At 50.3% G+C, this 13,817-nt stretch overlaps 1 protein-coding gene across 7 annotated transcripts in view; it reads left to right on the forward strand.

The window, feature by feature from the left end:
- PAX5 (paired box 5) overlaps positions 1-13,817 on the forward strand; it is a 111,419-nt gene that overhangs the window by 55,735 nt on the left and 41,867 nt on the right. For 6 of the 7 annotated variants that reach the window (XM_068420148.1, XM_068420151.1, XM_068420152.1 and 3 more), the window contains one exon: positions 6,885-7,014. In XM_068420148.1, coding sequence (XP_068276249.1) covers positions 6,885-7,014 — 130 coding nt within the window. Of the gene's footprint in view, positions 1-3,196; positions 3,254-6,884; positions 7,015-13,817 lie in introns of all 7 variants that reach the window. The other variant, XM_068420146.1, reaches the window with a different exon arrangement.

Consider the following 13,817-nt stretch of genomic DNA (forward strand, 5'->3'; position numbering starts at 1 on the left):
CTGTTTTCTGGGCTGCTGTTGTGTGGGGATTGCTGTTCAGCTGCGGCGCGCGCGTGTGCGCACAGGTGTGATTTACTGGCCTGCGCGGTGCCACATGTCTTTAGAATTACAGTGCCCATTTCCTGCTGAAATAATTCCTGCAAAGAGAGGCTCCTATTACAGCGAGAGGAGCGTGGACGTCATGATTTATTATTATTTATGGTCCCAGGGCCTTGTTTATGCACGATGGGTTAGGTGCTCAGGATAGAAATGCCATTATGCAAATGACATTGAATGTCCTTACTGAGCCTAAATAATTTTTGTGTTGGACGATTAAACCTCATCTGTTATTGATATGGGCTGCAGTCGGGCTATTAAAGAGTCCCAACAGTACTTACTCCCAGTAATGGGAAAATTGAGAGGAAGAGGCTAAACAATTGCCTCAAGTGTGCCGTGATTGTCTGGTAGGAGTGGAACATAACGAACCCCCTGAATGGAAATCGTGTTTACTACTTAGGGATAAATAAAAAGGGAGAACACGCAATAAATTACGCTTTGTGATGCGAGTTGGCGCGCCATAGAATTTGCCTACTTTCAATTTATTTATTTTATTTTTTTTTTTTTTTTGGGGGGGTGGGATGTAGATATGGGAGCAGCCAGGGAGGGTCCCCGCAGCCCGTGCCCCGGCTGGGCGGCTGGGGAGAGCCGTCCTCCTCGGGCAGCCGCGCCGTCCGCTTTGACACAGCTGTGCGGTCACGTTTTGATCAGTGTTGATAGCTTATGAATTCCAAAATTGACAAAATTTACAGAAAAAAATGAGGATAATCCATCTTCCTTAGCAGCCTGTCAGGAGCTGGCTATACTTCATAATCTTCAATTACAGATGCTATTTTCGGACATTTACATGCAGATATCAGAGCAAAATGAAAATCAGAAAACAAAGAGCGAATGGAAATGCGGCTTATTTGTATGTATAAAGGAAAACAACAGGTAAATTCCGGGCGTTTAGATTGGGGTTGGGGGTCCCTTCGGAAAATCTGAGCGTGTCCGCTTGCGAGTTGCACCGTGGACATGTAGGACGTAGCGCGTCGCTTCCCACATGCAGATTGGGTCAAAAACAGGTCAGTTATTCTAAAGTACGAGGGTAGATGTGCTCGTGGCAGGGTGCACTGGCTAATCCCCACCGCCTTCAGAGGAACCTCTGGGGACGTGCACGATCCTAATTGGATTTGGGCTAAAACGGAGCGCAGCTATTAATTTTTTAAAAACATGCGTGTTTTGTGAAAGGCAGGTTCAGAAATATTCCGTTTAAACTGGGGGAAGAAGGTTGTACCGTTGGAATCAGACTTCCATGCACTGTGAGACAGCAGAGCTCAACGTTGATGAAAACAAAGAGAAACTGGGGTTTGGCCCCCGTTGGCTGCAGTAGTCGCTCGTACTCCGGAGCGGAACCGGTTTTGGTGGCTGCGGTGGGTAGGGCAGGGGGTGTGATGTAAATCACGTGGAGGAGGGGTGGCTGGCGGGCAGCACCGGCGAGGCTTTGGTGGATGGGTTTTCGGGTGCCTTTCCTGTCCGCATCCGAGGCGACTGAGGAGGAGGATGAAGGCGTGAGGATGGATTTCCCGTAAAATTTCAGGTGCCCGTGCAGCTGCAAAGGGTGCTGGGCTTCTGAAGGCCTGAGGAGATTAATTAGAGCTGCTTTGGATTAGGCTCCCCGAACCATATGTGATGTTACAAATTTGTTCCCTTTGTCAGGCTGAGCCGGGGGTTTCCATGGAGAGCCGTCCTGGCGTGCACCACTTCTGCCTTTATTTATTAATTTCATAGAATCACAGAATCACACAAGGATTTGGGTTGGAAGGGACCTTAAAGACCATCTAGTGCCAACCCCCCTGCCGCAGGCAGGGACGCCTTCCACTAGACAACAGAATCACAGAATCACAGAATCAATGAGGTTGGAAGAGCCCTCTGGGATCATCGAGTCCAACCATTGCCCTGACACCACCATGGCAACTAGACCAGGGCACTAAGTGCCATGTCCAGTCTTTTCTTAAACCCCTCCAGAGATGGTGGCTCCACCACCTCCCTGGGCAGCCCCTTCCAATGGCTAATGACCCTTGCTGAGAAGAAATGCTTCCTAATGTCCAACCTGAACCTCCGCTGGCGAAGCTTGAGGCTGTGTCCTCTTGTCCTATCGCTAGTTGCTCCAAGCCCCATCCAACCTGGCCTTGAACACTGCCAGGGAGGGGGCAGCCACAGCTTCTCTGGGCAACCTGGGCCAGGGTCTCACCACCCTCACAGCAAAGAATTTCTTCCTAATATCTCACCTAAATCTCCCCTCTTTCAGTTTAAAACTCTTCCCCCTCATCCTGTCACTATTTGCCCCTGTAAAAAGCCCCTCTCCCACTTTCCTGTAGCCCCTTCAGGCACTGGAAGGTGCTAGAAGGTCTCCCTGGAGCATTCTCTTCTCCAGGCTGAACAGCCCTAATGACACGGTGACTTGGAGGTGCTGAGCATGAGCTGTGAGGGGCGACCAGGGGGTTTAGTGGTCGTGACCTGGGGACCTCGGGTTAATGCCTGGCTTACCCGAGGAGAAGCGCAGTGGTTGGCAGCGAAGGCGCTCCATGTGCCGCGTCCGTCGGCTGCAGGGGCTCGTCCCAGCCCGTGGGAACCCCCTGCACTTCCCACAGCAGCGCCCCAGAACCGGGCTGTTTCAGGGAGCAGCCGTGTTCCCTGCTGTGCACCCATCTTCGGGATGAAATTCCGGGTGAATCTCAAAGAGAAAATCGCTGTCCGTGCAGGGTGGGTTGGCCTTTCGGTGGGTTACACCCAGGCACCTTCGCTGGGAAGAGCGTGGGGTGAAGCCGGTGGTGGGCTGTGGTGCAGCAGAGATGGCAGAGCTGCCTCCTGCCACGCTACACAAATCGTTTGGAAATCATACCGAAACACTCCTGCACCCCCTTTCCCTCCACCCTCCCATCACCTCCCCTGCCCCGGGGGGTAATATTTAGAAATGAAGCTTTTGCAGTGGAGGTGGGTGTCCTCCAGGGCGCTGTGCCTGCCGGGGGTCCCAGCCCCAGCCCAGGTCCGGGATGGGGCAGGGGAAGCACGCGAGACCCCCGTCTTGCCCCTCCTTTTTGTTTGTCCCTCTCGGTCTCGCCTTTTATATATTCCTCGTTTCACGTGTCTGTGTTTTCTCTCCTCCATGCTATGGCAGTGGTGCTCCATGCTGATGAGCCAGTGCGTGGTACAACCGCAGGCGGTCGTTTTTCAGGTAATTTCTAGGGCACTGAACACCCCACTCTTGCTTTTTCACCTACTGAGCAGCAGGTCGGTCTTCCCACTGCGCGGGGAGGGACCCCGGCCATGCCCGGCCAGCCCGGGCTGCTCCTTGCCGGCGGTGGTCCCAGCTCACCAAGGAGGAGCCAAATCTGGGACCCCTTCTGCTGCCCCCCGAGTGGCTGGAGAGGCTCCTGGGGAGCATTTCACTGCCACTGCCCCATCCCTGTCCCCATCCCTGTCCCCATCCCTGTCCCCATCCCTGTCCCCGCTGCTTCATGGTGGGAGCTGTGGCCGCAGAGGGGGGTGCGACACGGAGGGGTCCATCCTCCACCAGGACCGCGCGAGGAGGCGGGGGGTCAGCAGCCGCCGGGGCTGCCCCTCGGCCCGGGCTCGCTCCGCCTGGGTGCTGGAAGCAGCGGTGGTGATCGGTGCGTGGTCGGTGTGGCTGCTGGTGGCCAATGGCTGGTGGCTCCGAGGAGGGATGTGGGCACACTTTTGCCATGGGAACAGGGAAGCGGCTGAAAAATCCCTGAAAATCCCACTATTCTGACCTCTGGGAGAAGTGACCGTGGCAAATCAGGTGCAGCTCCTGTCTGCAGCAAGCTGCTGGGACCAACAGCAGGGAGGGACCCCCGATCTCCATTTCTGCATCTCCCTGCGACGGGGTGACGTGGATGAACGCGGGGTACCACCGTCCTGGCCCCTGGCGAGGTGTGCTGAACCCCGACACCCGCTTGCTCCTGACACTGACACCGGTCAGTCCCTCCAAGCTTGAAGGGCCAACCTCGAGGTTTGTTGACATGGTACTTCCAGATCGTTACAATCCAGAGGAGGGCGACCAAGCTGGGGAAGGGTCTGGAGGGTCTGACCTACGAGGAATGGCTGCGGGAGCTGGGGGTATTTAGCCTGGAGAAGAGGAGGCTCAGAGGTGACCTTATTGCAGTCTACAACTACCTGAAGGGAGGTTGTAGTGAAGTGGGAGTCGGCCTCTTCTCCCAGGCTATTGGCGACAGGACAAGAGGACATAGCCTCAAGCTTGGCCAGGGGAGGTTCAGGTTGGACATGAGGAAGCATTTCTTCTCAGCAAGGGTCATTAGCCACTGGAAGGGGCTGCCGAGGGAGGTGGTGGAGTCACCATCTCTGGAGGGGTTTAAGAAAAGACTGGACATGGCACTTAGTGCCATGGTCTAGTTGCCATGGTGGTGTCAGGGCAATGGTTGGACTCGATGATCCCAGAGGACTCTTCCAACCTCATTGAGTCTGTGTTTCTGTAATTTAGAGGTGAGACCTGGTCCTGCTTCCTCCCGGGTCAGGTCCTCAGACCCCAAGGAACTGTGGTGCTCCGATATCTGCAGCCTGCTCCGGACTCCCGTGTCTGGGGTTTGCAGGCAGGGGCTCGGACTGGAACCGGTGGGTTTTGGCAGCCCCAAAAGGCACCGTTGTCTGTGGGGTTTGGACGTGCCCCCCCTGCCCCTGGCCCACGCGTGCCCCAGCCTGTGGTACAGGTGGATGCTTCCTCCCGAACTGCAGGTGCCCAGCTCCCCCTTCGTACGCTGGCAGCCACGTGCACGCCCTGCCCATGGGGAGCGGTGGATCGATGTGCTGTGGAAAGTTATAAAGAGGTTTTCTAGTCTGGATATGGTGTGGTTACAGCTTTCTTAGAGCAGCAGGGCTGAAGTGAGGCATCCTTCCCCACGGAATGGTGTGTGCTCTTCTCCAGACATCAGAAAAAACAGACTGCGGTGCACAAGGACAGCGTTCTCCTCTGCTGCGCTGCTGGCCCGTCCCACGCCACTCGTGCATCACCAGCTGCCTCGATGTCTCTGCAGGGCTGCAGCCATGCTGTTGTTCCTCCGGTGTCTTGTCAGATCAGGGCTTTGGGGAGAAAAAAACCCCAGTGGTGCCACACGTGCATGTACCCAGCGCAGGGGGCAGGTGGGGTTGCAGATGTAGGACAGCGTGGAGTGGTGTGGGAAGGCTGAAAAGCATGCGTTGGCAGGACGTGGAATGAGGAGAAGGAGCTTTGGTTGCACTTGTAGGAAGGAGAAAGGCTGGGACCATCGCTGGCATCGTCCGCAGAGGAGGGATGCTCCAGGGGCTGTCCTCCCCAGGGTGCAGAAGTGGGGCTGAAGCAGCGGTGTACTCGTGCCTCACGTAGATTGCATCCTCGGAGGAGACACGGGTGTTAACACAGACCCGCTAACACGGGGTTATCCATGTGAATTACCTTCTGTTTGAGTGAGAACTGAGCAACAGAGCCACAAATAGATGTATCTGACCCAAAGTGCCGAGCTCGTGGCAAATACCAGTTTGTGTGGTGGGTTCTCAGACACTTCCAAGAAGCTTGCAAGAGGGAGAAAGACGTGTTCAGTCCGATCAGCTTTTATTTCCTTAAAAAAACAAAAGAAGTTAACTTTTTGATTTGGTCACTCAAAAAAAGCCGTGGGGTCCTGGGTTCCCCTACATTGCTTCAGCTTCTGCAGTGGCTTAGTCTGCAGAAAGACATCGAGGATCAGCCTCGGAGGGGTTGTTCTTCAGTTTATCTGTTCCTGTTTTTCACTTGAAGTCTTCATCCTCCAGTTGTTACGGGCATGATTACAATCTCAGAAATAAGGGATTAAAACTTAAAGCGCAAATAGCAACAGGGAAGGGAGAACTTTGAAAGGAAACTTCCCAGTTTTGTGTGAATGATCCTGACAATAAGGTGAGATTGGATGAGGCTTGGAGCAACCTGGTCTGGTGGAAGGTGTCCCTGCCCGTGGCAGGGGGTTGGAACTGGATGATCTTTAAGGTCCCTTCCAACCCAAACCAGTCTGTGATTCTATGATTCTAAATCATGGAAAAAGGCAAATGAAGATAAGCTTTCTGCTGGGTATATGGAAGTCCTTCTGGGTGTATGGATTGGCCTCTCCTGCTGTAGATTGCCGCAGCTATGTGGACTTTTACAGGGTTGTAGGACAGAAACAATCTAATTTCTGAGGACCTGTGCTCATTTACCACAGCTTCAGCTAATGAGATTAAAAACGTTCCCATGAGATGAGAGAGCATCCTTACTACAGGTGATTTATTTTTAAATAATTTGGGTTTTTAAACAGTTGGTTACAAATCCATCCGTTAAGCAAACACTTTTATTTACATGCACTTTGTTTCTTCTGAGGTGATGAGGAAATGCAGCGTTCCCAAGAAAAGGGGGGAGACGGGACACCGCGTTCCCACCACCTCGTTAGCGCGTGTCTCTTCAAGGGCCACCACTGAAATAAGGAGAATTCAGGTTAACTGGCATGAACATTTTTCTCTAACAAGCAAGTAACTTGCACTCAGCAGTTAGAGCCCCCAGTTGCTCTACGAAATTTCCTCTTTAAGGAAAGCGTTGTTACATATTGATGAGTTTGGCTTCGCTTTTATAACAAAAGCCCATTTTGGTGTTCTCCGAGAACATCGGTGATAAGCACAGACCCCCTTATTGAGCATTTCGAATGCTTGGGTGTAAATGGTGTTGCCTTTAAAACCGACTGAAAAAGGATTTTTGAGTTCTGTATTGCACCTACTTTTTGTCAGACAGGCAAAAGCTCTTGAATAGTGGGTTTATTATTGCTAAAATGCCTTTTGTTTCTTTTTTCCAGGCAACCGAATACTCAGCCATGGCATCATTAGCCGGTGGATTAGATGACATGAAGGCCAATATATCCAGCCCTACTTCTGCAGATCTGGGAGCGAGCGTTCCCGGGCCTCAGTCGTACCCTATCGTCACAGGTAAGCGATTTTCCAATGCCTATAAGTGTGTGTGTGCACGTTGCAGGGTGATGCCCTTTATGGAGGAGTTGTGTCAGATGTGGAGACATTTGCTCAAAAAGTCCCTTTTTCCGTGTGATTCCGCAGCAGCTCTGTTGCCAGTCAGGTGCATGGCTTGTGTAAATCAGTAGTGTTCATGTGGAGCCAACAGATGAAGCATCCATCCAACCAACAAGCAAGACACTTGCCTCTGCTTTTGGGCTTTGTTGCTCGTTTTTCATAAAGGTGCCTGGCGTGTTTGGCTGTGTGGGTTTTTATGGCAGTTCAAACTGAATTTTGGATGCTTTTGTTGCCTACAAACGCTTGTGTTTTGTGGAGTTGCAATTGTGCACTAAGGCTGAGCACTGAAATGAAAAGGAAAGGTGGTTTGTTCAAGGAAGGCAGCATTTATCATGGAATGATAAGCATGGTCAAGCATCATCCACATTTGTGTAGCAGGCATAGGGTGAGAGCTAAGGAACAGCTAGAATTTGATAAACGCTTTGGTCATCTGGGTATTTGGGACTGCCCACGTCCCTTGGAATGAGATTGCCCAGATGGTAAGAAAACGATGAAATTGTGTCCTGAAGGAATTGTGGGAATCAGAAAAAAAGGGATTTTAAAACTGAAGGCTCTACGTTTCACTTGTGTGTTACCTCTGTGTGTTACTTCTGTCCTGTGTCTAACCTGTGCAGATTTCGTCATTGGATCTTCTCCGTTTCGCCAAAGATTGGATTTACTTGTTTATTTTTGCTGCTAAAAGGGAAGGTGGTGCTGTTTTTAGTACAGTATTATCATATCTTGAAAGCCTTACAATCTCATCTAGCAGGAGAGCAGTTTTGAAAAGGACTGTTGTTATGAAATTGTTTTAACCCAATATGGCATCGGTCTTTGGCTCTTCTTGCCAGAAATTTAGGAGTATTCAAAAGAAATCAGGGAGTTACATGAACTGTAAGGAAATCCATGTTTACCTTGAAGTGGGAGGGGAGAGACTTCTTGAAATAACTGCCTGGTACTGGGTGGGTGGTTCGAGTGGTAGATGAATAGATAAGAAAAGTGTCTGGGGGTGGATGAATGGACAGAAAGAGGCATTTCTGGACATGTGTGGCTTATGAAAGATAGGGAGAAAGAGCATAGATACAGATATATGTATGGAATCATAGAATCATAGAATCGTTTTGGTTGGAAAGGACCTTTAAGAGAAGGAATCTAAGAGGAACATAAAAGAGGGAACACGAACCGTCATGTCTGGGGTCATAAGCCAAGCATAGAGCTTATGAAAGTTAAAAAGAAACGTCTCCTAAGGTAAATTATTCTGTAATTGTTTGCTGCAGAGCTCCCCGCATCTTTCTTTGAAGCCTGAAGTGCTGCTCGTTGCAAAGACCAAGGCAGCCTTGGCACATCACAGCTGTCCCGTTGACCTTTGTTCATCTTAGAATCATAGAATGGTTTGGGTTGGAAGGGACCTTAAAGATCGTCTAGTTCTCATGCTTCTTGTGTTACTGCTTCCTTAGAGTTTGGTGAGCTGACTGATCACGTTTGTTAGAGCAAAACTGACTGCAGAAGTGATGCCGTGGGGCTTGATACGGATTTCGCGTAGGTTCTCCCTGTGACATTACCTACACTTGAGCACAAGTTCCAAATGTTAAATTTACTAGTTCTCATAAAAAGCGTGGAGCAGGCTTTATGAGTAGCAAGTCTAGAAAAAACCTGCCATTGGTCTTAAATGTGACAGGGTGAGAGCTATAACAGAACACATTTTTCAAGGCAGGAGGTATTTTTATCTTTAATTTGATGTTGCTGTAGAGTTTTCTAACACCTGCATTCATAAAACTTAGATTTACACGAGCATATCAAAACCATTTTAAAACCTTTTGATATATTTTCAGAGGAGACTCACTGTTATCTGCCCTTTTCCTTTCGTAACACCCGTAGAAACTGTTTTGTGCTGCTTGTGCTCTGGGAGTGCCCAGAAGCCCTGGCATGGTCTAGACCCTATAGTGCTGGGCACGTACCATACGTCCGAGTCGTGCTCTACCCCATTTCCTTGGTGGCACAGGGGATTCAGAAGAGGAGACACATTTACTGACCCTTTTCCCTTTGTAACCAAAAGCTGTGTATTGCTATGGGCCTTTCGTCTGTAGTAGGTATCACTGAAAATCAGGAGGAGCTGGGCAAACGTACACAACGGTGGTTATGAGTGAGAAGTCCAACAAATGTTTGCTAACACATCACATCCTCTGTCTTCTGGGAACTTTTTTATAGTCCGTGGTCTGACCGAAGCTATGGTAAAATTCAGTGGTTTAGTGTTCCTAAGCTGGGGCTGGGTTGGGGTAGGTGATGGATAGGGCAGGCAACACCTGGAATAAGGTCAGTTTTCTATCAGCCCCGCTTTGGTGGTCAAGCACTGATTCATGAGAGTGGTCCTGCCAGAGCCAGGTCCTGGACATCCACCCCTTGTCTGATAGGCAAGAGCCCAAGCCTTGCAGATCCGTGATGGCATTTCTCCTGCAAACTGCTCCTTGTTGGAGGAGGAACGGCCAACCTGAACCCCAGTCTCTTGAGATTCAGAAAGTTGGGTTGCTTTTAATTTCTTCTCCCTTTTTTGAGTATTTCCACTCTTCCTCGCTCCAGACAGGCTGTCCTGTGGTGTGTCTGAGCAAACTGATAGCAGGAGACTGAAAGCCTTGGGGGACAGCTTGTTTCAGTCATGCTAGGTAGTGAGTTTTCAGTTGTAAAAGTGAGGGGTGGCTGGATAAAGCTCCACAAAATGTCCAAAGTCTGTGTCTGGTGGTGCTAACAGCTTGAGATGTTGACCTCACTTCTCAGATGACATTCCAGATTGTAAACACTTTTGTAACAGCTTCACTGTCGTGAGGCCAAGAGCTGCTTAAAACACTGGCAACTGAGTTGTATCCAGAGCAGACTGTTGGTGGGAAAGGTGGTTTGTAGCAGGAGCTCTTCTGGTGTGTGTGAAGCAGAGCTGTGAACGTGTGATTGCATGACGCTTCAACACAGAGTGGGGCATAGGGCTGAAAAGCCGCATTTTTGTGGATAAAGAACTTGAAATATGACATGCAGGAGTTTGAGCCAAGAACACTTACGTCCTTTTGGTAGCTGGTATCTGCCGTTCAAGCTTAACCAGTTTTTATGAGAAAGTCCAGAGTCTTTCTGGGTTGCCATAAATGGAGAGACCTAAGTCTAGTTCGCCGTGTCAGTCTTAAGTCTGTAAGACAGATTGTAAAAGAATTTAATGCAAATAAAGCTGAGAACGGAGGTCTAAAGTGGGTTATGATCACAGTCTTTCATTGTTGTTGTTACCAGGCTGTGCTGTGGGTGGCAAAGCAATGTTGAGGGTTGAGATGCAAAATATCCTCTGTGTAGCTGTTGGTAGAAATGTAAAATTTCTATTGCTTAGCAAGCTGGTAGATCAAAATATTTGGGATGTTTCCTGAAGATGAAAGGATTGCTTAAACCTTGGATTCATGCCAGTACTTGCTGCTAGAATATGTCTAAGGTAAAATTTAGTGACTGTTCTTAGCAGTGCTTCATCCACCAACTCTGTTGTGTTATGGACCACCAGCCAAACCTCTGATTAGAGAACCACTCGGTTTGTCTGCATCATTTTTATGCCACATTAAATATTAAGTTTAAAAAAAAAACAACCCTTCCCTTACTGTTTGCTGCCACGGTCCATGAGTGCTCTCTCCCATTTACAAGCCGGTGACACGTGCCCAGCTCTTTACTGCTGCAGTCAGCAGTTTCCAGGCACTCCGTGATTGTTACTAATTACCTGCAGATGCACTTTCCCTGCTCTGGCTTGCTGATTTCAGCGTGGTCGGTATCACTTTGAGAGGACAAAGTCGTGCTAAATTGGCAGCTCCGGCACGGCGCCAAGGGTGGATCGACAGACCCGTGGCAGCCCCAGCTGCGGGGTCGGTTCACATTAGCAGAGCCCGGAGCTGCTGTTGTCCAGCCTCACCTAGCAGCCAGAGGAGCGCGTTTCACCGTAGTGGGATCTGACGTGAACTCTGCATCGCTCCGTGGAGAGCAGCAGTGAGGAGCAAAGCATTGGCAGTGGGCTTCAGTTCTGTTCCTCCGGCAGCTGTTGGAGTGGAGGAACCACAGAACCACAGAATCGATCAGGTTGGAAGAGACCTCTGGGATCATCGAGTCCAGCCGTTGCCCTGACACCACCATGTCAACTAGACCAGGGCACTAAGTGCCATGTCCAGTCTTTTCTTAACACCTCCAGAGATGGTGACTCCACCACCTCCCTGGGCAGCCCCTTCCAATGGCTAATGACCCTTGCTGACAAGAAATGCTTCCTCTTGTCCAACCTGAACCTCCCCTGGCCAAGCTTGAGGCTGTGTCCTCTTGTCCTATTGCTGGTTGCCTGGGAGAAGAGGCCGACTCCCACTCCGCTACAACCTCCCTTCAGGTAGTTGTAGACTGCACTAAGGTCACCTCGGAGCCTCCTCTTCTCCAGGCTAAACACCCCCAGCTCCCTCAGCCGTTCCTCGTAGGTCAGACCCTCCAGACCCTTCCCCAGCTTGGTCGCCCTCCTCTGGACTCGCTCCAACACCTCAACATCTCTCTTGAAGTGCGGGGCCCAGAACTGGACACAGGATTCAAGATGCGGCCTCACCAGTGCCGAGTACAGAGGGACGATCCCTTCCCCAGACCGGCTGGCTACACTATTCCTCATAGAGGCCAGGATGCCATTGGCCTTCTTGGCCACCTGGGCACACTGCTGGCTCATGTTTAGCCGGCTGTCGATCAGGAGCCTGGTCTTCTCCCATGCTGGGACATCTCCACTGCAGCTTGCCTCCCTTTTCTCGCCTGCTCTTCCAGGTCGCTGCCAGGGCGCTCTCAGATGCTCTGACTTGCAGTCTGATGGATGTGTCCCGGTGCAGCTGTACTAATGCAGTACGAGCTGCCATGCATTTCACAGCTTACACGCCTGGGCAGGGAGAGACTGGCTCTGCCAAGTATGGGCAAGTGATTCCTTATGCTCCTCACTCAACCTTGTAACTACACCATGGAAGAAGTATTACCTTACGGGCTCCTTCATGGGGTCAGCCTTGGAGACAATGGTCCCGTGCAGCCAAATGTGTTGGCTTTCCTGCACGTTTTGTACGTACATCAAAAAGGCGAGAAGAAACAGAACAAAACCGGGAGCAGAGTTTGTTCGTCACCTCATCCATTTGTTTTGTTCTGTCTGTACAAGTGTTTAAAGGAACATTCTTTGGATGCCACAAAACATGGAGGAAAAAATGGATGTTTTGCTTCCCCTTGTTTAATTTTGTTCGGTTTTTTTTTCATTTTTCATTTTTTTCTATCACAGAATCACAGAACCACAGAATGGTTTGGGTTGGAAGGGACCTTAAAGCCCATCCAGTTCCAACCCCCTGCCACGAGCAGGGACACCTTCCACCAGACCAGGTTGCTCCAAGCCCCATCCCACCTGTCCTTGAACACTGCCAGGGAGGGGGCAGCCACAGCTTCTCTGGGCAACCTGGGCCAGGGTCTCACCACCCTCACAGCAAAGAATTTCTTCCTAATATCTAATCTAAATCTCCCCTCTTTCAGTTTAAAACCATTCCCCCTCGTCCTATCACTCCATGGCCTTGTCAAAAGCCCCTCTCTCGCTTTCCTGTAGCCTCTTCAGGTGCTGGAAGGCTGCTAGAAGGTCTCCCTGGAGCCCTCTCCTCTCCTGTCCTTCCTCATTCCTGGCTCTCTACACTCCCAGCAAAGGTACCAGCTCTCAAAAGCTTTCCCTGGGATTCTTGACCTGACTGAAGCTCTCTGATGAACGCTGTAGGAGCTGTGCCCCTCTGGGAATGGGCGGGAGAGTATCAGAAGAAGAGGGGACGTTGGGGTTGTCTGAGCAGCTTGGAATCTGGTCAGTTTCTTTTTATGGGTTTGGAAATCAGATATCTTACAGGTGCATAACAGAAATCAAGAGTTTAGTCTTAGTAAGAAGCTGCAGGAGCGGTGTGTGGTGAGGTGTGTACATGTAGGTAGAGTATTTAATCAATGTGGATAGGTAAGGTGGGAAATGGTCATGGGCTGAACCCTTTGGTGAAGGTCTGGGTAGGCCACAAAGGAAATGCCGCCCTTTTGTGCGGCGTCTTGGCTGGATTCTGAGTGCTCATCCCACATCAGAACCCAGCCACTGCCTCTTTCTGAGTTTTACCTTCTCTTTACTATCGCCAAGCTGAAGACAGAAGTTTAACTGATGAACAGTTCTTCTTTCTTCTGCACTGGCGTGCTCTCTGGAACTGGTGCTGAAAGGAGCCAAGAAAGGGCCGATTCTCTTTTGGCCTAAGCCTTATTTGATCTGCCTTTATGGACCATTTTTATTGATGATCTGAGACAACTAAGTACTTCTTGCATCCAATAGAAACAATAATGTGAAGCTTAGAAGCAAAAATAAAGCTCCCAGCATATGCCTTTGAGGAGTGGGAGTCGGCCTCTTCTCCCAGCCAACTAGTGATAGGACAAGAGGACACAGCCTCAAGCTTCGCCAGGGGAGGTTCAGGTTAGACATTAGGAAGCATTTCTTCTCAGCAAGGGTCATTAGCCATTGGAAGGGGCTGCCCAGGGAAGTGGTGGAGTCACCATCTCTGGAGGTGTTTAAGAAAAGACTGGACATGGCACTTAGTGCCCTGGTCTAGTTGCCATGGTGGTGTCAGGGCAATGGTTGGACTCGATGATCCCAGAGGGCTCTTCCAACCTCAATGATTCTGTGATTCTGTGATCCTGCAGTTGTAGTTTGTTTA

Source organism: Nyctibius grandis, chromosome 30, assembly GCF_013368605.1.
Source record: "Nyctibius grandis isolate bNycGra1 chromosome 30, bNycGra1.pri, whole genome shotgun sequence".
NCBI lineage: Eukaryota > Metazoa > Chordata > Aves > Nyctibiiformes > Nyctibiidae > Nyctibius > Nyctibius grandis.